We start from the raw sequence: 26,701 nt of genomic DNA, 5'->3' as shown, positions 1-26,701 counted from the left end.
ACATGAGACTCAGGGAAAATTAATATTCTCTCTCCTTTCTTAATGGTTTTCTCAAGTGTAACTATACCATCCTTGAGGGGGAAAAGCAACAAATATAACAGACACAAGACTTTTGAATAGCTGTTGTTTTTATCCCTCAGCTCTACAGACCTTTGATGGTGTGGCCTTGTTTTTTAGTGTTTCCTTCATGTGTTGGGAAGAGGTGGGGAGAGGAGCAAGAATGGAGAAAGATGGGCAAGAGAGAGCCCTCAGAGCCAGAAAGATGTATCTGAGTCCCAGGGCCTCGGAGGATGGGCACTCCCCATCCTTGGGTTCAATGCTTATCTGCTTATTGGCCCAGGAGAGGCAGCTGCCAGGCATGGAACATTTATCCTGTGACATTCCATCCCCAGTCTCCATGGGATAAACAGACAAAGCCCATGATACTCAGTGTGCATTCACTGCTTTGCACCAGGCTCAAGCTCTTACCCATCACAATGACAAACCATCCAAACAAGGTGTGGCAGGGGGCACCCAACAGCAGAAAATGTGGGAAATGGCCAGGATACCACTGAAGGGGTCCAGGCTGCACAACCCAACCCTAGAGCCACGGATTTGGAAGAGTCAGCCCCTTTCCAGAGTAACTCTGCTGCCCAAGCTCTGCCTGCCAGGTCACAAGTTTGGGATTTCTGCCTTGATGCCCAGAACAAGCCCTGCTGACCAACCTGCTCAGGATAGTACACAGGAAAGCATTCTTAGGGTACTGATGTAGGGCAGGGACATGAGACAAACATCAAGATTAACTTTTCCTGCCTATGATGAAAAATGCTGGGATATAAACAGTATAGTAAGAACAGGAAGGATTCCATCTTAAGGCTAAGATTCCATGTTAAAAACCAGGGAGTTAGGAGGTAAGATTCCTAACATACTCTTTGGTAATCAGACAATAACCCTATAATCCCTGGGAGAGGAAATCCTGGGGCAAAATACCTCTAAAAACCAAAATCAGTCAAAGGGAGAAATAAAGTTTAAACCCGTTACAAACTGCAGTCCAGGCCGTCTCTCTCCCCCTGCTCCAGAAGAAGCCAGCAAGCAAGCCAGCCCCGCCCTTTAAACTCTCAGGTTCAGACACACCCTCGGTTGCCCAGGTAATTACCCACTGACATAGAGATGAACTTCTCTCCACCCCTGAGGAATGAAGCAAATGCACTAAAGCCAGGCGAGATACTCTGGAAATGCTACAATTTTACTCACAGGCCACCCCTCCAGAAATCTTGCCTTACACTCGTTCCCCTTCTTCCACAATGGTCTCTGGACAAGAAAACTGGAGCATTGTGATCAGACTAATGACATAACAATAGCAACAACATAAAATCTTGACAATCCTCAAGCTGGAGGATTCAGCTAGGTTCAAAGTCTTATACAGATTAAGTCCATAGCTCGCCAATTCCATAGGCAGGCAGTAGCTGAGGGTTCAGAGCAATCACGCAGCAGCTGCAGCCAGGGGGCGCATTCAGGCCACAAGGACTGCAGGAGAAAATAACCTTAAGGGCGGTAAGATACATGCTTTAATGACACCAGCATAGGCAAATCTTGTCCATCAGGTAGGATACATGCAAGACAGTGGTCTTGTGACAAAACAGTGGCAGGAATGGAATCTCATCCTGGTCTAGTATACCAGACTTTCTCTCCCTCCCTGAGGGAGTTATGGATGAGTAGATATATAGGGCTACGGGAGGTACACGCACTGGCCATAAAGATAAAACAAAACTTCCCCGCAAGATGCTCTTACCTCCTGACGTTTTGGGTACACTACTGTGACCTTTGGGGGCCATTCAAGCTGATACTCCAGGAATACACAGGAGGCCAGATTCCAGGCCTTTCCCCCAAGTTGCCAGAAGGGCCAGCCATCACTGGTTCATGTGTCAAAATGTCCAGGGCCAGGTCCATGCAACAGTGTCTCCAAGGCTTAATGCAGTAAGGGCTGGCAGCAGGAAGTTCCTCTGCTGACCATATCCTGGCTTCAATAGCTCTTCTTTGGTTTGGGCGTACAATTGTATAGGAGAGGCAGCAAGGTGTGTGAGCATGTCCACAGGGCCAAAAGCTCCTTTATGTGGCTTCTCATTCAGACGCCGCAGCACTGTCCACAGGCGAACTGACCAACCCCATAGACTATTGGTGTCCGACTTCAGGCCAGATTTCAACAAACCGTTGTACCTCTCTATCATGCCTGCCCAGGTAGGATTATATGGTACATGAAATTTCCACTTTATTCCTAATTGTTGTACCCATTCTTGTAACGCACATCCGGTAAAGTGGGTGCCTTGATTGCTCTTGATCACCTGTGGCTGATCATAGGCTGCAAAGAGATGCTCCAGACCCCTCTTGGTGGTTTGCTCATGTGCACCATGTGCAGGAAAAGCAACCAATAGTCCTGTAGCAGTGTCTACACAAGTCATGGCATACTGATATGGGCAGAGGCCCAATATAGTCTATACGCCAACTGACAAGACGTATTGGCCCCCTTACTGTTCTCCCATGTTGCCTGGGACTTGGTGTGAGTCCCTCTTAGAGAGCACAAGGCACTCCTTCCAGGCTCGGCTGACTTCTTCAAAGGTCAATGGCAAGCCCCACTGACAGGCTACAGCCCACATTGTCCTTTGCCCCATGTGCAACAAACCCTGGTGCAGCCATTGGGCCATATCAAAGGCAGGCTTTTTTTCTAGCCAGCGCACCTGTGCCAATGTGTCTGCTTCATCATTCCCTGGGGATGCCAAAGGCAAATGGCCCATCACATGATATATGGTAACAGTCTTAATCTGACCAAAGACCCATAGTCTTGCCACAACTCTTGTCCCCAAAGGGGTCGGTGACCAACCATCCAGTTGGCATGATTCCATGTCGGTAGCCACAGGGTCAAGCCCCGATAGACGGCCCAGCTGTCAGTGCAGACAACTATGGGGGAAGGTTCCTGGGTGATCACGAACCACACTGCCTGCAACTCAGCCCATTGATTGCTCTTACCCTCTCCATCCTCCATCCATATTGTCTCAGTCTTAGGAAGGAAAGCCACAGCCCTCCATTTTGGGGGCTGCCCATGACCGGAGCCATCTGTGTACCAAGCATCTTCAGGTATAGGGGCTTTTCCCTCCTGATAAGGAGTCTTGGCTACCAATGGCTCAAAAGCAAGTTCTTCCTGCTTTCCACTGGTATAGGTCACTGGCCCCAATAAGCGTTGGAGTTCTCCACGTAAAGGGCTAGTAGAGAGGGCACTATGCTGCTGTAAATATGTACCCCATTTAGCCAATGTTTCTGTGCCACACCACTCCATGGCTTTGGGTCCAGTCTCACACCCACCCTGCAATGGGATAGGTGGTTATTACCTTGGTCGGAGCTCTTCCAGTAATGGACTCCATAGCTAGCAAGACATGGTACACAGCAATCAGTTGCTTCTCTATCAAGGTGGACCAGACCTCTGCTCCTTTCCATAGTTGTGACCAGAACCCAATAGGTTGGCGTGTCCATTCAAGCTGCTGCCAAAGACCCCATCCATAATCATCTTCAGTTACATGAACATCTAGTTCACAGGGCCTTGATGAGTCCATTACACTTAAGGCCTGTATGGCCTTGACTGCCAACTTAGTAACAGTAAAAGCAGCTGCACAGGTCTCATCCCAGTCCCACCTGATGCCCTTCCATACCAACCAGTATAAGGGCTTGAGAATGTGTGCCAAGTGCAGGACAAACACTCTCCAGTAGCCCAAAAGATCCAAAAACTCTTGTAATACTGCCACAGTGGTAGGGGTGGGGAAAGCCTGGACTTTGTCTATGACTGCTTCAGGAACAACTTTAGTTTTACCCGACCAGACAGCCCCAAGAATTTCAAAGACAAACCAGGTCCCTGAACCTTAGTGCTGTTCACAGCCCATCCTTTTTCCTGTAAATGTTGCAGCATTCTAGGAACTGTCCCTTCTAAATCTGAAAGAGAATCAGATGTGAGCATAATATCATCAATGTAGTGATATAACCGCACTGTAGCGGTTTCTGCCATGTGGCCAAGTCCTGGGCTACAAGTCCATGACAGATGGTGGGACTGTGGAGGTATCACTGTGGAAGGACAGTGAGTGTCCACTACCAGCCTTCCTACATGAAGGCAAACTGTTCCTGGCTTTCCTGTGCTATGTCAATAGAGAAGAAAGCATTAACAAGGTCTACTAAATAATGATACGTTCCCAGTTCATGGCTGAGGGTGTCCAGAATGTCTGCTATAGAGGGGACAGCAGCATGCACAGGGGGTGTGACTTAATTCAATTCCCTGTAGTCCACAGTCATATGCCAGGAGACATCTGGCTTTCTCACCGGCCACACTGGAGAATTAAAAGGACTATGAGTGGGCTTTATGATGCTCACCCTCTCCACTTCCTATACATTTTCTCTAATTTCCTTGTGCCTCCCACCCCCAGGCAATTTATACTGATTACTATTTGTCACCCGCTGAGGGACAGGCAGAGCTACAGGTGTGTACTTAGCATGTCCCCTCAGAACTGCCTTTACCACATGTACCCTCAGTCTGAACTCACCTGCAGTGGTCTGTAGCCACAGGCCCTGCAAGATATCTACCCCCAAAATATTTTCAGGGATGGGAGAAATATACACAGTATACTCTTTTGGGGGTAAACACCCTATTCCCAATGAGATTTGGGCTTTCTTCACTCTAATTGCCTTCCCCCCATAGCCATCTATCAGAGCAGGGGTCCCGGGAAAATGCTCAGAGTTGTCATGAATCAGAGAACACTCAGCTCCTGTGTCCACCAGTGCCAGGACACATTGTACATTCATAGGGGACCAATGAACTGCTAATCCTACATGTGGCCTCTGGTCCCCACCATGTCCCCCAAGGTGGGGACTTTGACCCCACCCTCAGTCGAACCGCGATGCCCAATGGTCCTCCCGTTGGGGTGAGGGCTCAGGCAAATCCTGAGTACTGTCCCCCAGGAAGTTTTGCAGGGACACAGGCCAGGCATTAGGCCTTGACTCTGTTTTCTGTTTCCTGGACCTCAGTGGCTGGAAGTGCTGCTCTGGCTTTAATTGGTGCCACAGTTCTAACAAGATTCTATTGGGCTGCCCATAAAGTTTTTCTTTCACTACCCAAGCCTTTATCAAATCAACCCACATCTGGGTCCTCAAGACCTCCACAGGGCCTTTTGTACTTCTCCTTTCAGTCGTGGCCCGTACTTCCCTCCATGCCCTTATTTCAACTCCCCCAAGACCTGCTAAAGTACAAGTGGCCTCACTTAAGGGTTGCCCTAGGTGGGGGGCAATAGTCACTAGGGACCCAAAGAGAGATGGAGAGATGTGGGAGCTGTATGCAGCATCAGGTTTCTCATTCCCTGAGTGAACACCTCCTCATCAGGGCCCTAGGGGTCCATATTACAGATATTTTTCATACCCAATTCCCGCAGTACCTGCTGGAAATCTGCATATGTTTTCCAGCTACTGGGAAAATATGGTAAATCGCTCTAATTAGGCCAAACAACCCTGATGGCAGCTGTCAGCCATTCCAGGAGTGTCTGATTCCCTGAGGTGTGACAGGCACTTTGCAACTGCTGCCTAAGGGAAGGGTGAGTCCTCAGGGAAGCTATTCTACTCACCTCAGAACCCGACACAACAATGTTTTCCACCCCAGTATCCCAGAGACGTAAAAGCCATGTAGGCAGAGATTCCGATGGCCTCTGCCTATACCAGACGCTCATGTCCACCAGCTCATCCTGGGTATAGGGGCGGGGCATGGAGTGCTCCACAACCTGGGGAGGAGGCTAGGCAGGCCTTTAATGAAACAGGAGAAAATGGTACTTCTGGCGGTGGCCTGGGTAGCAGATCCGCCAATGGCCCCACATCCTCCTCTTCCCCTTCGGGCTCCTCCACCAAGGGCTCCTCCTCCACCATTTCCAGGGCTTAATGCACACTCTTTCCTTCCCCTCCCCCATGGCCTCTTACAATGCGGCTTTTCCTGCCATCTCCCCACTCGCTGCTGCTAAGGAATCTTCTAGGAGTGTGACTTGCCTTTTCAGTAACTGTCTCTCTTCTTTCACAGCATCCCATAGGTTATCGCCCAGCTCCTCCAAGCGATGCTGAAGTGTCTCTCGCTACCACCTAAGTTCATCAATAATCCTCTCTTTCTGCTGCATAACATTTTCCACTATCTTGATGAAAAGAGAACCTACAATGCCAGCCACTACATGGCCCCCAAGGTCTCCAAGCAGTCTTCCAACTCATGGAGGGTTAATTCTGCAGCTTCCGGTGTTTCCACCCTTCCCCAGTTCTGGGGAAGGACCCAACCCTCTAAGAGGTACTTTACTCTAGACCAATTCCCCACTAGGGGTTCCCAACTTGGAAGCCCCACAGCAGGGGGGATAATAACAGGTGAAGCAGCACCCTCGCTGCTGCATCCACTGGGCCTCCCCACCATCCACAGGAGCAGCCCTCCCAAAGGTCACACACATTATGACAGATTTCGGGTTCAGAGGCACCCTGCTGACTGCCACCAGATGTAAGCCTGAGAAGAAATCCCAGGGCAAAATATCTCTAAAAGCTGAAATAACAACAAATGCTGGCAAGGATGTGGAGAAAGGGGAATCCTCCTACACTGCTGGTGGGAATGTAAATTAGTTCAACCATTGTGGAAAGCAGTATGGAGGTTCCTCAAAAAACTCAAAATTGAAATACATTTGACCCAGGAATTCCACTCCTAGGAATTTACCCTAAGAATGCAGCAGCCCAGTTTGAAAAAGGGGTGTCTGATTCCCTGAGGCATGATGGGCATTTTGCAACCCCCACTGGAGGGTTGCACCCCTATGTTTATTGCAGCACTATTCACAATAGCCAAATGGAAGGAACCTAAGTGTCCATCAGTAGATGAATGGATAAAGAAGATGTGGTACATATACATAATGGAATATTATTCAGCCATAAGAAGTAAACAAATTCTACCATTTGCAACAACATGGATGGAGCTGGAGGGTATTATGCTCAGTGAAATAAGCCAGGCGGAGAAAGACAAGTACCAAATGATTTCACTCATCTGTGGAGTATAAGAACAAAGAAAAAACTAAAGGAACAAAACAGCAGAAGACTCACAGAACCCAAGAATGGACTAACAGTTATGAAAGGGAAAGGGACTGGGGAGGATGGGTGGGAAGGGAAGGATAAGGGGGGTGTGGAAAAGAAAGGGGGCATTATGATTAGCATGTATAATGAGGGGGGGCACAGGGAGGGCTGTACAACACAGAGAACACAAGTAGTAATTCTACAACATCTTACTACACTGATGGACAGTGACTGTAATGGGGTATGTGGGGGGGACTTGGTGATTGGGGGAGTCTAGTAAACGTAATGTTCCTCATGTAATTATAGATTAATGATACAAAAAAAAAAACCTGAAATCAGTCAAAGGGAGAAATAAAGTTTAAAATCTGTTTATTGCTTACAAACTGCAGTCCAGGGCTGTCTCTCTCTTCTGCTCTGGAAGAAGCAGGCAAGTAAGCCAGACCCTCCCTTTAAAACTCTCAGGTTCAGACACACCCTAGGTTGCCCAGGTAATTATCCATTGACATGGAGATGAACTTCTCTTCTTCCCCTGAGGATATGCAAATGCACTAAAGCCAGGAGAGATACTCTGGAAATGATACAATTTTACCCACAAACCCACACTATCTTAAGACAGGGCAGGCAGTCTAAACTAATATGTTCCCAGTACCACTATTTTGGAAGAAGAACAGGATCAATAAATTCCTTGTGTTAAGTTTATCTTACAGAATTGTCTAGAGGACTGACTATGGATGAGGACAGTGTCCTTCACTGGAGAAAGAGACATCATGAGACCACAAGTCAGGCCTACACCTAACCCCCAACCCTGCCCTTTGCCCCATTCTTGAAAGCCTTAAAAGACAGAACCCTAAACCCTCGGTGCACCACCTCTAAGGTTGCCCGCATTCCCCATTAAGTGTGTACTTTTAAATAAAGCTTTCTCACTGCTCAACTTGTGTTTTATGTCTGCATTCTTCCAGTGGTAAGCATCTTTGTCTCTTTGCTATTTCATTTTATTTCCAAGTATTCACTGTGTCTCCACTCTACTTCTGATAAGCAGGGAGGGGTTGCTGAGAGCTCTGATTAGGGCCTGCAAATTCCTATCGTCTTGGTGACCTGGATGGAACTGCAGCTGCATGATCTGCTCGTTAGCAGCCTGCCTGAAAATGTCCTTCCTTTGAGAAGTTCTCAGAACATAATCTCGCTCCAGCCCATGCTCCATGACTCCCCGAATCCTGGGGTAGTAGGGCTGGCCCCCACACCGTGCAGATCCAAGCGGACAAGGGATGCCAGGTAACCCTAGCTTTAAGAGTTAGCAAGGGAATCTACCCTATGCCTAGCAAGAGTTCACAGAACTTTCCCTCCTTCTCTCTACACTTTCCTGCTTCAGCCTCCTGCAGGGCATCTGCCATTCATTACTACTCTCATTCTAATGAATTCCTTCCTTATCTACACTCTTCTGCCCTACTCAAGAATTCTTCCTCATTCAGAGTCAAGAACCCTTCCCCATCCAGGTTGAGGTTTCACCTGGTATGCAGGGAGAGACCTCCCCAGATGCAGCAACCAGGCAACAGTACGAAGCATCTGCACAAGCACAAGGGAGTTTTTGGTAGTATTCAGACTCCCCTACCCTTTACAGTGTGGATGGTATTCTTAGAATATATCTCAGTGGGAGAAAAGTAGGCAAGAGGGGGAACAAAGTATGCAACAGCAGGGGAGGAAGCTAGAAACACACACTCCACTTAGCAATACTGTTGTCAGGTAAGGTGCTGGCGGAGAGCACCACCATCCACAAACAGCCCTGTGTGCTGCCACGAACCAGGGTGGGCTTGGAATTCCTCAGATACAAGCCCTGGCCCGGATTCTGCCCCCACTGGCTGAGTGACTGAGGCAAGTGGCTTAACTCCACCACGTCTCAGTTTCCACATCTGTGACATGAGGATCATGACAGCATACACTTCCCAGGGCTGTGGTGAAAATCTGTGTCACAGAACCTGCCAAGTAAGCAACTCCTACCCACTAAATCTGCTGGTCCCCAAGAATGCGTCAGGAAAGGAAATGGCAGGTGGGTCAACTCCTTAAGACTAGTATTTCCTTTAAAGCCAAATAATAAGAACAAAGTCAAACAGCATGCAAAGTGGAGAAAGAGAAAATGCTTCCATCAGTCTTAAAATCCTAGCTACAGTCTATGTACCAAATCTATTAATAGAAATGGTCACTGTGAGCCTTTGCCAAAATATTACGTACCCAATTTGGGGTTTGTTTTTCTGTTGTGTCTTCGCCATGTTCTGGGACCACTGTATACATGTACCCTGCTCTCCATCCATGTCGGCTCTTAAGCCTGGAGCAACCCTTACAACTGGTGAAGTCCATTAGATGGACTGGCATCAGGCAGTTAATGGGGTTTAAGCTCATTGGGAGGTGGATGCAGAAAGGATGTCCCACCCCAAGTACTCTGCTGACATCAGGGTAGTTTCCACTTCAACCCACTCTTCGTGATCCAGCTTTGCTCTAATCACCCCCTATGGGGCTTCCAAATAGCTTGTTGAAGTCTCAGCATCAAAGAAAATACTCCAGAAGTGTACAAAAGAAAAACACCCCTATGACTCCTTTTTGAGGGGCATGAGTGGAAGGAAATGTAAATCTCTGATGAAAGAAGAAATGGTTACTTATAGATGCTAAGAGCCAAACCACATAGATGGGCAAACATCAGCTTTTACAAGATTGATTATAAATAATGGAATGTTGCTTTCTGAAGTTCAGAAGTAAAATTTCATAGAAGACCACAAAAAATTAAAACAGAAACTATTTCCATGCCAAAATTCCTCCCTGCCTTCTCTGGCTTCCCTGCTGTGAGAAGATTTGACAGGACAGGTTCTACTGTCAGATGAACACCCTCCCTTTAAGCAATTTGCTTTGTATTTAAGAAAAATACATAACAGGAAATCCCCACAATCTCTTCAAGGCTATAAGAATAAAACCTGATGCACTAACATGAAATGGGTTTTTACATTTAAAACTGCTTCTTTCCTTCTTCCTTTGAAAACACAGTTTTACAATTGTCACCTGTTACATTTTAAATAACATACCAAGTGGTTAGAACAAAAACCTAAGTCTCAAATGGCATACAATGCTGTCATCTACAAAAGGGACCTTCTTCAAGTCACACAATGTGAAAATGAGCTTTTATAAATCCTTCAGGATACACAGAGTAAATTTTTTCCTGAGTAATGTTTCAAACATGGACTAGGAAGATTATTTTTAGTTATAGCTAAAAGCTTCACGAAGCCAATTTTTTTTCTTTTCTCTTGGCTAGGGTTGCTTGGCTTTCATATGGTTTCTTATAAGTATATGTCTACTTTTCATAGAGATATTTAAATCTACATACATAGATACACAGGACATGATCTTCCCCCCTTCTTTCTCTCCCCCATCAAAGCAATCAAATCTAAACTTATTTGGTTACAAGACCTCCAGCTATTTTAAAAATACTTTTGCAGTTAAATACCACTCTCAACTAGTGAAAGAAAATAACTGTGGGAAAGAAGAGGCAAATTGGGACTGGAATTCATTAACATGCTGGGCAATACTATTTTTCTTTTATTTAGAAGGCTGCGCTCACCCCTCCCAGTGTAAAGACTATGACCAAATATATGGCTCACTCAGTCTCCTCTTTGAGTATCAGCTAGGAGTTCCTCCTTTACTTACCTTGGCATTGATCTCTTTCATCTCCAATAAAACACCACCATTCACAATACTACTTTTTATTGGTATGGCACTCTGAGACTTATCAAATACACATATACATTGCAAAACATATAGGTAGCACTTCCCATGTCCTAAGCATTGTGTGAAGGGTTTTATGTGTTCACTTATAAACCATATGCTGTACAATGATTCCTCACTATAATCCTATAGGGTTTATTATATTGGTTACTTCAATCCTTCTCCCCCTTTCTAATGAACCCCAATTTCTTGATTGGGCCACTACTTCGGGGGTGGGGGCTGTCCTAGAAGGGGGAGGTCCTCCCTGGTCTAAGCTAATTAAGGAGGCCCTGTAGGTACAAGCAGTGACACACTTGTGGTCAATGAAATGATAAAGTCTCCTGGTAGTGGGCACGGGGAATTGTTCGTGAGAATAATTTTTTTGTTCTCCCCTTATGGGTCTTGTTGTGTCTGGAGCTGATGCCTCGCACTGCTGCAGCCTTCTTGCTCTGAAGAGGCAAGCCAGCCTGAGGACAAGGCTCACAGAGGAATGCCAGGTCAGAGAGCTGCCCGCAGGGGTCCCTAAAACCTGACCAGACTCTGCCTGGAGCTGCACAGCTTTTGCTTTTTTTTACCTCATGTATATTTCCTCATTGTTTTAAATTAATTGAGTCCATATTTCTTTCTTACTTGCTGCCAAAGGCATCATTAATAATATAATTTACTCTACAGATGAAGAAAGAAAAGACCAAGAGAGTAAATGACCTGCAGAAAAATCACTGCTGGTAAATGCTCTAATCTAGGGACTCAAGTTCATGTACAAAATTAAAAAGGACTGCTAAGAGGTCTTCCCAACACCAACATCTTATACTTCTATGTTCATGTACATTAGTTATCACACAAACTCACAGCACACTAATCTTGTAATTATGATTAGTAACTTCATGAACTAAAACTCAATTATGTACTTCTCCGTACTCCCAAAAAGATTGTAAGATTTTGATTTTGTATGTGTGTGATTTATAGGTTTACATCACTGAAGGACTCATGAGGCATATGGAAAGGCGAACATGTTGTCATATTTTATTAAACTCTAATGGTTGTGACTATAACAGTTCATTTGAGTAAAAACAAAGCCATGAGACTCAAAGTGTATGAACAAGGCAGAAATCTGTTAATGCTTTTCTCAGGTGATCATGTTTCATTAGTATTTGATGCAAACAGTTTGGGGGTTTTGGCATCATGCAAAACCGAACCCAGAGGGGGGCTCATCCCTAAAAAGAGGGCTTCCTTACCATGCATGAACTGTAAAATGACATGTGGAAAAGATAAATCCAACACAAACATGCAGCAAATAGGATTCAGAATATAATTCACTCTGGCTGATAAATCATTGAGTTCTACGAAAACAAATGAAGAGTTCATTTTCACTGACTACACATCATTAAGAGTCTCTAGCATAGAAAGTGAATCTCTCATCCAGACATCTTGCTTCTATGTCCTCTTTGCGAGCTTTTCCCGACATGATCCTAAGGTGATGTCTCAATATACTTTCAATATACTTGTCACAGTCTGTGGACAAGCAGCATCTGGAAGTGACATAAAAAGCCCCCAGCATCGCTTCTTGGGGCTTGAGTTACTTTAAAATGGTAACGTTTGTCAGGAAGCATCTCTCCTCTGCTGTCCAGTTTCTATGTGGAGGGTCTTTCATTAGAGGAAGCTTCTTGGTCCCTATGGGACCCTCACTCACACCCCCTGGGATGAGCGATCAATTCTGCTTGGTGTATTTGGGCATAGGAACTGCATGTGCAGCGCTCAGCCCTCCCCCGATTCTCTTGGGAGCTCCCAGTCCCATCTTCTCAACAAAGCTGGAAACATTCGGGTGTTAGGTCCCACAGACATGGGCTGCGGCTCTCCAGGGCCACCTGTACCTGCCTGGACAGGCCAGTCCATGGAATCCTGAGTCTGCGAATCAGCCCTTTAACCTGCAGATAGGAACCATGTTCTCCAATACCACCTGGATCAACTAAGAAAAGGAGGGGGGGGCAATCTTCAACTCAAATCAGAACACAGGCCAGGAAGTCTATGGTAGCTACTGATGGAGCTTCCTCAAATGCTGACATTTTCTGAAAACGGAGAGGCTTCGCCAGGCCTTACTTTTTCATAGAGCTTGATGGCATTCGAAGCACTCTCCTGCATCATCTGCCTTTGGCCCATCTTGCCAAACTTGATGGGAAAGCAAGGTTTATCATACCAGCTGGACTCCAATGTGGAAACTGAGACCTATAAATGTAAGTGATCTCCCAGAGTACAGAGCCCCATACCATGTTCCAGATCTCTAGCTCTCATGCTTCTGTTCTTTCTGGAATACCTTGCCCTCCTGGTTTCCTCCAGTACCATAAGCATCCAATGAGCTGAGTGACTTAACCAGGATGGGGCAGGAAGTGGACCCAGGCCATTCTCAACCTCCCCCCAACATAGCTGCTTCTGCCTTTTAAAAGCTACTCTGCTTCAATACACAATTTATTGACTTTGGTGCCATTTAATAAACAGCCTCATTTCCTGGAAGCCCCAGCTCTAATTTTCCAAGCTTCAGAGACTTCTACCAGGCAAAGAAGATAATTAATTCTTTTGTTTTTTTAAGTGACTTGTTTTTCATTTTTAAACAGCATGTCTCTACCCAGATTAGAGACTCTTGAAAAGTTCTCCAAAAACGGAATAATAGCTGAGCAATTATAAAGCATTTTGCAAAGTCAGGCATGTCATTAAACCCTTCTACTTCAATTTCTCAGTGTCCACAGTTTAGATTGGGAATCTGTCTACTCACAGGGGTAGTGTCAAGGCTAATTACTCGAACACATAAATTTACAAAGTTACCATAGTTTGAAGGGAAAAAAATGCTTTTCTGTCACTATATGGAATCAGACCCCCAGGCCAGCCCCTGTCCTGAGATGCCGGCCTCCCTCCCTGTTCCTGGTGGCCTGTGGACCACATGTGCACCACAGAGTAAAACTAACTCCCTGAAGTGACCTGGAAAGGGTCAGCTGAGCCAATACCTGGGCAGAAAAGGCACGGCTGCTATCCTTTCTAGGAGGAACCAGGACATTCTCTTGCATTAACAGGACCTGCACAGTGAATACGCCTCAGTCCTCCCAGACCTCCACAGGCTCACTCAGAGCCCTTCCCACTGCAGGCAGATATATGGAAAGGCAGGAAAGGGCTTCCCGAGGACCTACATGACCAGTGTCCTTTCTGCGCCTCACATCTCAGCTCCTGCCACCCTCTTGCCCCAGCACCCTCCATTCAGTGAAAGGCAGGGGGGCCAACCACACTCTTCCAAAATGGAAGTCTCCTCCATGATGTCAGGGCAGGAACGACTGGCAGAGGGCCGCTGCTGTCTCCCTGTCAGTGGGAAAGTGTGAGCTCCCCTCTGAGTCCCAGCACATTACCAACTTCTACTGGACTTTGGGCTTCCGGGCAAACCTGACCCAGCTCTCATATCCCCAAGGCCTCTTGCATGTGACCCCAGGTTTTCCCCAGGCAGCACGATGTAGTAAAAAAGCACCAAACCAGACATTAGAGGACCTGAATTTCTTTTCCTACCTAACAAATTCTGTGGCCTTAAGTGAGTCACTTTCCCCCCTATTCTCACCTATGATGACATCTGTGAGAAACAAAAGCACCCAAGAGCTAGGTAACATTCCAGAAAGGTCCAAGATGGTCAAAGAGCGTGGACAACCGCCCCTCTAATAGTGGGAGATAAGGGGCCATGGACAAAGCACCCCAAATCTGAAATAACCTAGGCCACCATAATAAATGTTTTGGGATAGGTCAGGCCTGCTGGGTACAGTGGGAAAAAAAAAAAAAAAAAAAAAAAAACCTCATCCCATGTAGAAATCAAGGCCAGGTTTTCAAACTTCCTGTCTGGAATTTCCATTTATGCTTTCTGAACCCAGCCAAGCCAGTCACCATGTTCCATGTAAGGCATCATCAACCAAACACAAGAACAGGGTAGTTCAGCGCAGGCCAAAGGTTTCCATTGCACCAAAATGACTATTCTGCTGGCAGGGACTGCCCACATTCCTCTGCTCCTGTTTTTCTCTCAAAGTGTGTTTTTCCAGTTGTTATCTCTCTGGACAGAGGGGATACAGCTGACTAATTATCACTGATGAATATTCTAATGATAGCACTTAGATGAAATATAAAAATTCATTCATGTGGCCAGCTATCCCGCTAAGCTTGGTCTCATAATGGCCTTCAGAATGCAGGGGGGAGGGAAGGGGAGAGTAGAAAGGGCACCAAGATCTGGTGGGAATCTTGGGAGCTGGGAGGCCACAGGCCGTGGCACAGAGGGTGAGCTCCGGATGTGAGTCACAGTGGGGCCGAGGACTGAGCTCATTGTCAGGAAGACCAAAACGGGGGGTGCCCCCAAGCCAACAGGATACCCCCAGCTTTCTAGGAGGAAGGACAGTGAGTGAGATCAAGAAGCCCCCTAGTTGTCCTAGTGACATATCCCCCCAAACCCCAAAATGGAACTGGCAGAGTGTTCTATGAAAACTCTCCTGCAGCCTAGAGAAGCCCCATGTGCACCTGACCCAATGTGCTGCCATTTCCTCCTTGTCCCAAGGCCCATCCTTTGAGGTCTGATGAGGGCCCACTCTATATACACTAGTAATGAACAATCAGAAAGAAAAACTGAGGAAACAATCCCATTTACACTTGCATAAAAGAATATCTAGGAATAAATTTAGCCAAGGAGGTAAAAGACCTGTACTCCAAAAGAGTATTTCTCTGTACTCTGAAAGATATTAATGAACAAAATTGAAGATGACCCAAATAAATGTAAAGATTCAGTGCTTATGGACTGGAAGAATATTGTAAAAATGTCCACCTACTGATTTAATACAATACCTATCAAAATATTAATAGCATTTTTCACAGAACTAGAATAATAAAATTTGTATGGAAACAAAGACCCCAAATAGCCAAAGCAATCTTAAGAACAAAGCTGAAGTTAACATGCACCCAAATTTCAAACTATTACAAAGCTATAGTAATCAAAACAGTATGGTACTGCCACAAGAACAGAGGTACACTTAAATGGAACAGAATAGAACACAGAAATAAACCCATGGTTATATGGACAATTAATCTGCAGCAAAGGAAGCAAGAATATACAATGCGGAAAAGACTATTCAATAAATGGTATTGGGTAGACCAGACAGCAACATACAAAAGAATGTCAACAGACCACTTCCTCACATCATACACAAAAATGAACTCTAAATGGATTAAAAGACCTAAGTCTAAGACCTGAAACCATAAAACTCCTAGAAGAAAATTCAGGCAGGAAACTCTTCATCACTGGTCTTAGCAGAATTTTTTTTTTTTTTCTGTATCTGTCACCTCAAACAAGGTCAAAACAGCTAAAACCACATCAAACTAGCAAACTTGTGCACAGCAAAGGAAACCAACAAAGTGAAAAGGCAACTTACTGAATGGGAGACAATATTTGCAAAGGATATATCTGATAAAGAGTTAATATCCAAAATACATAAAGAACGCATATAACTCAACAAAAATGTGATTAAAAAATGGGCAGAAGACATGAATCAACATTTCCCCAAAGATGACACAAAAATGTCAGAGACATAAAAAATGTTCAATTTTACTAATCATCTGAGAAGTGCAAATCAAAACCACAATGAGGTATCACTTCACACCTGTTAGAATGGCTATTATCAAAAAGCCAAGAAATAGTAACTGTTAGAGAGAATGTGGAGAAAAGGGAGCCCTCATGCACTGCTAGCAGGAATGAAAATTGGTGCAGCCACTATGAAAAACAGTATGGAGCTTCCTCAAAAAATTAAAAATAGAAAAATACTGTATGATCCAACTATACCACTTCTGGGTATTTATCCAAAGCAAACTAACACATTAATTATAAAAAAATACATGCACTCCTCTGTTTACTGCAGCATTACTTACAACAGGCAAGTAACAGAAACAACCTAAGTGTCCACTGATGGATTAATGGGTAAAGAAATTGTAGTATATATACACAATAGATTAAGCCTTTAAAAAGGAGATACTGCTATTTGCAACATGGATAGACCTTGCAAGTATTATGCTAAGTGAAATAAGTCAAAGAAAAGTACCATATGATCTCACATATATGTGGAAATGTAACAAAAAAACCCCACACACAACGAGAAAATGTCACAAATCTATTACAGTGTCTACTTTTTCTAACTGCCAAGTACAAATAAAGATGCAGAAAACTGGAGTGCTCATACATTTCTAATATAAATGCAAAATGGTACAACCACTCTCAAAAACAAGTCTGCAGTTTCTTACAAAGCTAAACACACACTTACCTTATGACTCAGCAAACCCATCCTAAATACTTACCCAACAGAGACCAACATTCATATTCACACAAAAACCTGACAAGTATGGGTATAGAAGCTCCAGGAGCCTAAAACTAGAAACAACCTAAATACCTCTCAATAGGTGAATGGATGATAAAAACCTCTGCACATCCCTATAATGAAATACTTCTCAGCAATAAAAAAAAAAAAAAAGGGCAGAAACTATTGATACACACAACATAGAAGACTATCACATGCATCAGGCTAAGTAAAAGAAGCAAACTAAAAAATTCAACCTATCATGTGACTCCACCCATATGGCATGCTGGAAAATATCTGCTGCAAATTGAACTCTACAATCCCACCAAATGAGGTATGTACAATATCATATATCCCCACACTCCCTGTACTAGCAACATAGTGGAAACAAAACAAACTACCTATCAATAGGGGGCTAGATTAAATACACTGTGACACATCCATACAACCGAATACTATGCAGCCTTTTAAGACAACTTCATATGCATTGATATTGATATGGAAACATCTTCAAGACCTACTTGTGAACAAAGCCAAGGTTTAGCAAAGTGTACATAGAGTGCTGCCACTGTGTCAGAGATGGTGGTCAGTAACACGTCTGGATTCTTTGTTGGATGAAAATACTCACTGAATATTTACCAGAAACGAATAGTGGCTACCACTTGTTTGGAAGGTTGGGTGGGTGTCAGACAGGAGAGAAACTCTATGACCAACATTTCATACTTCCACATGGAAGCCCAGAGGAGCCACCCAACAGATGCTAACTGGCTCACCAACCCACAAAAAAGCCCTGTCCCACAGTGTACCCACAGCAGAACTCTCTCCAGCAGTCTGCCACACTCCTCTAAACACACCAGATGGGGGACTGGCAGTGACAGGCCATCTCGACTGACTTAGCCCCACAATCACCCCCATGCCAGGTCCATGCCAATCGTCAATACCACAGCTGTGGGAAAGAGACCATCCTTAAAATTTCCCCACAATTGTGGCATCCGACCCAGACTGAAAGATCCCTTTTCTATTTTCATACCCCAAATTATCCAGACCCTTCCATTCCCCAGCCACTTCGGCCACTCTGTACCTCCACATCTTGACAACTATACTCGAGAATCAGAGATGTGTTAGCCATGACAATCATTTCATTACCTTGACATTTCCTTCCTCTTAGAAAATCCCTTAGAGCCCTGTGCAGTCAATGACAACTAGGATAATTCTCATAATGGCTCACATGTATTGAGCATTTACTTTGTCAAGCACTATGCCAAGGGCTTTACAATATTTAATTTTTTACACAGATAAATTATATAGCATCAGTCCTATAGCATAGATGCCACTGTTTCCACTCTACAGAAGAGGAAACTGAGGCACAGTGTGCCAGCCTTCATCCCGTCTTGTTCCCTCACTGTGTGAGGAAGCCCATGCCAAAGAGTGTAACCTCAGGAATCCAAAGTTTATGAGCAGGGTATTTTTAACTCCCTGAAGGGAAGGAGAGACAGGAGGATAATACCCTTTAGTCTGGGCTTTTGGAAGAGTATTTTTGTCTCCTTTGGTCACAAAATTCATACAAGATGTAGCTACTATTTTGCTGTGCACAGGGTACAGCCAATTCTTACCCTATTGTCTTCCTGGATCTCCCAGTCACTGGGGAATGTCACCAGTTGCTGCCCTTGAGAACAGTTGGAAAACTGGAAAAGGCTGGAAAACATCCTTCTGTTCTCTTGAGTGTCTGGAAAGATGGCATCTTGGAAATTTACTCCATGAGGCAAGAGGTTATAATTTTCATCCATCCTAATGTAGAAGAGGGAATAAAAGGAAGATATGTAGGCTGGACACACATGAGGTGTACCAGCTTCTGTCAAGAGTCACAGAAGACTATGACCGTCTCACCAATTACACGACGTTGTCCCACGTGGCTTTCATTAGAGGAGTTTCGATTTCTAAGTTTCTCTGCCTCAAACTATGGAGTCTCTCCTTAAGGTTTTCAAAAAGATGAGGCTGGGAGAGCAGAGGGGGAAGTATGTGCATGCACGTGTGTTCATCTATTTGTGTATCTCCCAAGGGGCCCTCCTTCTCATAGACAGTGTTGTTTCTTGGTGAAAGGAAAGCCAGTTGCAATGAACCAGGTTCAAATCCTACCATTGCTACTCATCTTCGGACATGAAATGAATTTCTAAAATTCTCTAAGTTTCTGTATTCCAATCTGTAAAAAGAGGATGATAATAACTTACTTGGTGGTGGCGGTATAAAGACTGCATTAGAAAAAATAAAGTACCTGTCACAGAGTGAGGGCTGTGTAAATGTTGGTTATCATTTTATAGAGCCAAGCATAAATTGCTCGTGGGAAAGACAAGGTAATAAAGAGGAAAAGGAGAGATGGAAGTTACACCCTAGGCCTAAAGGGGCACGTAAGGCTCACTGGTGAGTTTCCACTGCCACTTTCTCCGGTGACACTGACCAGAATCTGTTCTCATCTCAGCAGGGCCCTGAGTAACAGAAGAGGAATGATTTGTATGCAGTTCATACAACACAGAGCAACCCAGCCCTGTGAAATGGAAATCTGTCAGACTACCATTTGACTTGGTATTTCTGCCCTAACTTTTTGTAAATATGTCAGAGTAAAAGATGAAAGAGTTGGCTGACCACCACAGAGCCGGTGGACAAAATTATACCTCATGATAAAAATCAGAAAAAAAGAATGTCTGCTCAAGTACTCCATCTTTTCCCTTTGGAAAATAAAGTTTCATTGTTGAATGGTTTCAGAGCTGGGTTCTCGGTGTTCTTTCTAAACAAAAACATGAAAACTCTTGAGTTAAGTCTCTCTCTATCAAGAAGGGTACTATCTCACTCCTTCCTGACTTTATTTAGAAACTACTTCCCCCAGCAATTAAAAAAATTCAGCTTCATCTAGCTAAACCGCTCAAGCCAACACAAAGAACACCATGTATTCTAAACTTAGATATTCTGGCTTCAGTATGGAAAACATGTGTTGCCATGAGCTTATGAACACCCCTCTGTGGAACTCACTGTTTTCTTTCTCACAGACATGAAATCTCAAGAGTGAAAAGTGAATCTGCAGCCCGAGGTCACAGTCATTCCAGGTGTCCTTAATGCTACTTCACAGCCGGGGAAGACTGGAACCATTTACCAGTCACAGTTGTGGATTCTTGTACTAACAATACTGATTTACATGTTCTATTCTGTTGTGAGCTTTCTCTCCATATTCAACTGGAGACAACCCATGCATTTAGGGTTCCACCTGCTGTTCTGTTGCAAACCTCAGTTGCACCCATCAACTGAATGCTTACACACCTGCATTCCATCTTGACAGCAAGCCAACTTTCATAGAACTTGATGAGATTCCAGGAGTCTTGGATCTGAGAGTGCTTCCTTCCTAATTCACCTCTAGCCTCTCCAAAGCTTTGTAACCCAGGGTCTTACCCCTGGCAGGCCCCTCATAAACCTTTGCTATTTTGAACAGCCTGGCATGGAGGGCTCTTGGCAGCTGATAGGAGAGATACAAGAAGACAGCTGGGCTACATTCCACACCACTCACATGGAGGCTTTTGAGCAGGTGGGGGGAAGAGAGACAGACCATTCCTTCTGCTGCTAACCTGCACCAGGTGTTCTGCATGAGTTACTGTGTTTCAGTCTCAACCAACCTTGTTTCTCACATTAGGAAGGTGAAGATAACAAGGTTCTTGAGAAGGCAACTGGTTCAAAAATCGGTTAGGATGAGCAGAGACACAGTTCCAACAAGTCTGATTTCAAAGTTGATTTTTCCCCTCATCATCCCAAACTACTCCCACTGAATCCAATTTCAAAAAACAAAAAGATAGGTCAAATGGATTTTGGAACACCTTGTACTTCTGCCTGAATCACTCTTCTATGCACCAAGCACAGAAATCATCCTCGTTTTTTCAAAACTTTAGCCAGAGGTACCCAGGATCTCTGGAGCAGAAGAGAATGAGGCTGAGGGAAGACACCCAGGCATACTCTAACGGGGACAGGGTTCCACCGGAGCTCCTGACCTGGACCCAGAAAACGGTGACTCTGGAGGCGACGCAAATGGGCCAGGGAGGCGTGTGGATGGGAGGTGCGGGCTCACCTGAGGAAGAAGAAATACGAGTAATCCTGGACCACGGCGTGGGAGTGACACGAGAAGTAGCCCAGGCCCGTGAGGTTGAGCCTGGAGCCCGCGGGCACCTCGAGCATGCTGCCCCACGCCTGGTCGCACAGCATCTCGACCTCGGCGGAGTAGAGGAGCCCCGCCTCGCTGGCCTCGTAGTGCCACGGCAGATAGTTGTAGAGGCCGCGCACCTCCCGGTGCAGCGCCAACACCTTGGCGTATACGATGGTCTCGGCCAGCTCGGCGCGGCAGCCCTCGCTCAGGGGGCGCCACTCAGAGGGCAGCTGGCAGGCGCGGGCGGGTGCGAGCCGGCCGGCCAGGCAGAGCGCGGCGAGCAGCAGCGGGCGCAGCATGCCGGCGGCTCGGTACCCGGGGGCACTAGCCTGGGCGCATGGCGGGGAGCCGGGCGCGTGCGGCGCCGGGGAGCCAGTCCCGCCGGGCCGGGAGAGGCAGCCCCGCGCGCCCGGCAGCTCGCGCGTCTCCCGGCGGCGCGGCGCTCTTGCAGCCCGCCAGGCTCACCGTGCCCGGCCCTCGCCCGCCACGCTTTAAAGGGATGGCGAGGGCGGGTGGGCCGCCGCCTCCTGCCCTGCCCCCCGCGCGGGCCGTGAGCGGCGGCGGGAGAGGGCGGGGAGGCGGCCGGGGCGGGGCGGAACGGGACGCGGAGCTGGGGGCGCGGGCGCTGCGCGAGGCGTAGCGGCCGGCGCGCGGTTTGGGGGAGGGGGTGGGAGCGCGACCAGTGCGTTGCTGGGGGCCGCGGCCCAGCCCTGTTGGAGCGCCCGGCTGATGAGCTGCGCCAAAGCTTCCCGCCGTACAGCATGTTCCAGACGCGTGGCATCCTGACAGCAGTTCGCGTTGACTTGCATGTTTTACTCTGTATACGTTTTACAGCTCCTCTGTCGTTCACTTACAGTTAAAATACATAGAAATCACATCTAACTGTACCTTCGAGAGGCTAACTACGTACGAAGTTAAGAGTGGACTGGTAAAGTTTTGCATCCCTCTCTCTCATTTAATTTCTTGATGATATTAGGAAAGCCTTATAAAAGATTTCAAAAGCCATTTGCCCTGATTTTCCTAAAGCTAGGGGATCTATTAAATTCCTACATTCGGATTCTGAACACCCTACACCTGAGAAATAAAATCTGAAGTAAATCCCAAACACCTTTTCACAGGTCAGTGAGGACATCTGAGACCAAGCTCAACAGTTTTATCTTTATCTCTAAACAAAATGTTCCTTTTATTTCTAAATTGCCTTTAATGTCCCTAATATAGTAAGAAGAAAAAAGAGGATGTTTGTTATGCATAAATTTATTTATGATGGCTTATGTACATTTATCATGCCACCATATACTATCATGCATATAGTGTATACAGCACTCATCTATCATACATATTATATGTAACATCTATTTATAATAAATATATAAGCAAAACTGCCTTAAAATGGAAGGCTCTTTGTTGTGCAAGCACCTTGTTAATTAGGGTTTCTGCAAAATTGAGCCTTGCATCCCAGCTGAATTCTTGTTTGTACTGAAAGGAAGAGTTCTTAGGGAATTCTAGGAAAAAAGGGTAAAGAGAAAAGATGATAGAGAAGCTGGAAAGAAAATTCTAATGCTGGGCCGTACCTCCCCATGATCCCCAAGTCTTCTGCGACCCATAGTCTTCAGTTAGTAAAAGTAAATTCACGAATACTTGTTGTGAGCACATTTTTTGAAAGGCAGCTCTGGGGCTTTCCCACCAGTGCAGGACAGGGACCCAGAGGAGGACGCCGTGAGAAGGGCAGCCTCCGGGAATCGGAGGACGTCACGCGAGAGCTTTCGTCATCTCTAGAAGCGCAAAAGTCGGGACTCCAGCCCTCACTGCCAGTTCAGGAGGAAATGGAGGGCTAGAGCCAGCATGGGATTACAGTAGTCCAGAATCCTGTCAGTGACTAAGTGACCCAAGTGGTTATTCTCACAAAATCCTCATGATGGGCCTAAAAGCAGAATGAAAGAAAAGTAAGAGCTCCTCACCAGTAATAACCACTCCCTGCACATCTAATAGTCAGCCTAGAGCCTCAACGAATGTTGTAGAAAATAGGTATCGTCAGAGGGGCTCAGTCCTGATGGTGTTCCCGACTCCCCACTGTGACACCCCCTCCCTCACCCCCGTAGATACCAGCCTTCCACACAGGGAGTGAGCGCTTGTCTTGCCAATGGGTTTCAGCCCCAGCAAGTTCGCTATGGATTCAATGTGACCAAAGAAAATGACAGTAAAACGTTCTTTGGGGTGAAAGGGTTTATTACCTAGCTTGTTTTCCCGGCTGCAGGTCCAGCACTAGCGTCTCTGCCTCCGCCCAGAGTACTGGGCCGATCTCTATATATAGCACCATAATAGCTCATTGCCTGAAGGTATGGAAGAGGTAGCCTAGCAACAGGCCAGTCACATCACCAGGCGGTTGAAGTTCAGTGAAGACCCTGGCCTAGGATCCCCAGCGTCCCCACAGTGGTATTCAAGGGTGACATCAAACACTATGTCAGCACAACACTTCTGTCTCTCACTGCACGTGGAAATCAGAGAATTTCAGAATATCACCGTTTTAGTCTGCCAGGGCTGCCACAACAAAATACAACAGACTGAGGGGTTTAAACAACAGACAGCTATTTTCATAGGGTTTGAGAGGCTGGAAGCCCAAGTTCTAGATTACATCAGGTTGGTTTCTGGTGTGGCTTCTCTTCCAGGCTTGTGGACAGCCACTTCCCTCTGAGTCCTCACTTGGTGCAGAGAAAGGGAAGGTGCCTGTGGCCAGTATTCTTACCTGACCTGGTTGGCTTGCACACTGCACACATGTGGGCAGTATGGTATTACTGACTCTATATAAAGAGCTCCTCCCAGTGCTCTGGGCTGCCAGGCTGCAGGAGAGCAGAGGCTGGAGTGGTGGCAGCGCCAAGGACAGAGACTGAGACTACTGTGGGTCAGAGAGGCCCAGAGGTAGAGATGGGCTTACAGCATGCAGACTTGCCCTGAGGCAGACGGGATTCTAGCACATGACCTGCCACCATGGGAATAAAGCTAATTTTTAAAAACCCTCTCACCCCAAGAACATTCCATTGTCATTTTTTGGTCTCACCAAATCAGGAGTGAACTTGCCCAGGGCTGAAACCCTCAGGCAAGACACTTGGCCTTTCCTCTGTGGGCTTGTAGAGAGAGATCTCTGGTTTGTCTTCCTCCGCTTATGAGGAGGACACCAGTCCTACTAGCACCTCACCCTTGTGACTTATTTACATTAATTACTTCCCTAAAGGTCCTGTCTCCAAAATCAGTCTCACTGTGGGGTAGGGCTTCAATATATGAATGGGGGGATAGGGGGACACAATTCAGTCCCCGACAGTCATTTAACAGGTGTTCTGCAGATTTCCTAGAGAAAGAGACAGAGAAGATATAAAATGGTTTGTATTCCTGGCAAGCAGATTTTTCATCAATCATTACCAAAGTATAATTTTATAATTGCTAACATTTATTAATTGCTTACTAGGAGCCAAGCACTGTTGTAAGGATTTTGCATGTGTTATCAAAATTAATTCTCCAAACAGTACTCTGAAGTACATACTGCTATCATCCTTATTTTCTAGGTAAGGAAATTTAGGAACAGAGACATTAATTGGCATACTTGAGATCACAGAGCTAGAAAGCAACTGAGTCAGGATTCAGACCCCAGCATCAGGCTCCAGAGTCCATGTGCTTAACTACAGCACTAGAATATGGACAAAGTAGGCAAGGCTTTAAAGGCACAAGTAGGCCATTTTCTAGATGTGAGTATATGAATAGTAATAACCTTAGCATAATCACCAATGTGGGCAAAATGAATGTGTACTTGGACTACATTAATTTTGTATTAACCAGCAGCCCTGCTCTATTTTAGTCCTATGCTGTAACTTATGAAGACAAAGTAGCAAGAAGGTTTTTCTTTTTAATTGCATCTTCAAGTGCCTCAGAGGCCTGGAAAAGAATTATCTACTTCTATAGACCTTAAGACTCTCACTTTTCTTTTCATTTAGACAAGCAAATAAATAAAAATCAATACGCATGGCTGATTTCTCTCTTCTTACATAAACTTGACAGAATCAAAACTCTCCCAAAACTACCCAGAATGTATTTTCCAGAAGCAAGCACCTTGAGGGGTCTGTCTCCTGGATTTTTCACAGACACCTCAGTTATGCTTTTCTTCTCTGTAAGGTCTGGCAGAGGGCCTCACTGACGGGGGCATGAGTGTGTCCCCTGGTGAGCTGCTCCTCTCCAGGGACTAAGAACTCCAAACAAGCAGAGCTTGACGTAGACAGGCTCGGAAGCAAAAATTCTGAGTGAATTATTGGGCTTAATAGTGAGTTCCTTCCACCCCTTGATTCCAAGACCATTATATTCTGACTGTGGGAGAGAGAGCATTATATATTGTGCTCTTTTTCAAAGCATCTGCAGCATCCTTTAAGACGGTACCCCATCCTTTCAGGGTGCTGACTCCCAACTGCCACCATAACTGAGTCTTCAGTAAGCTATTACTTTACATTAGTAAGCTTTCAACGTTTGCCCAGTTTCTTCTAGGTGATGGACTGTGTGCTAAGACCAATTAACTCCATGCCAAGAGCCCTTTGCTGTATTTATTCCCCTTGTTATGAAAAAGCTGCAGAAATCATTGATCAGAAGCGATGTTTTGGGAAATGCCATGATGGTGGCTAAGTGGTTCTGTGAGACCATAGATTGTGTTACTGGCAGAAACGATGTGGGGCAGGGCAGGAGTATTCATATCCAGAATGTGCGTATCCCAGGGAGGACAAATCTCTGCCCCAACTAAGATGAAAAAGGCCCAGTGTAATCAACCTTCAACCAGGTGACTGGCTGCTTCCCCCAGTGAATGGGACCAGATTAGGGGATCAGTGTTGATCCCTGTTCCTGATGCAGTAGGCCCTCAGCAGTGGTGTTAGCAGGTCAGCATTGGTAAGGGAATTCATGTTGTTGAATCAATGCATAGCCTCCATCCCTACTGCCATGGCCATGCTTTCTGCTGACATCCACAGAGTACATGATTTGTCCACCTAATTACTAAGCGCTTCTCTTCAGTAAATGCCTTTGGTCATCATTCACATGGGACACAAAGCTCTTCACAATCTGACCATTCCAGAAGGTCCATCTTCCCCAGACGTCCTTGTCACCAATTTTCTCATCCTATTTCTTTCAAGTCCCTAGGTACCTGTGCTGGTTAATTGTATGTGTCAACTTGAGTGGGCCAGAATAAACATTATTTCTGGGTATGTCTGTGAGGCTGTTTCCAGAGGAAATTAGCAGTTGAATCGTCAGGCTCAGTAGATTGCCCTTACCAGGGTGGGTGGGCACCACCTAATCTATAGAGGACTTGAATAGA

General features: G+C 45.7%; 1 protein-coding gene across 2 annotated transcripts in view; it reads right to left on the bottom strand.

The window, feature by feature from the left end:
* The window catches only part of CCDC3 (coiled-coil domain containing 3), an 81,082-nt gene extending 59,245 nt beyond the window's left edge, over positions 1–21,837 (bottom strand). For both annotated transcript variants that reach the window (XR_008996355.1, XM_057498198.1), the window contains exons 1-2: positions 21,286–21,837; positions 18,794–18,968 (exon numbers count right to left, since the gene is read on the bottom strand). Coding sequence is in view for 1 of the 2 variants with exons in the window: in XM_057498198.1 (XP_057354181.1) it covers positions 18,794–18,968; positions 21,286–21,659 (549 nt within the window). In the remaining variant the exon portion in view is untranslated. The remainder of the gene's footprint in view (positions 1–18,793; positions 18,969–21,285) is intronic.
* Positions 21,838–26,701: the final 4,864 nt, after the last annotated feature.

The sequence above is a fragment of the Manis pentadactyla genome, chromosome 3, assembly GCF_030020395.1.
Source record: "Manis pentadactyla isolate mManPen7 chromosome 3, mManPen7.hap1, whole genome shotgun sequence".
Lineage (NCBI taxonomy): Eukaryota > Metazoa > Chordata > Mammalia > Pholidota > Manidae > Manis > Manis pentadactyla.
Note: the sequence above shows the minus strand (reverse complement) of the source record. Positions and strands in the feature narration are given on the sequence as shown.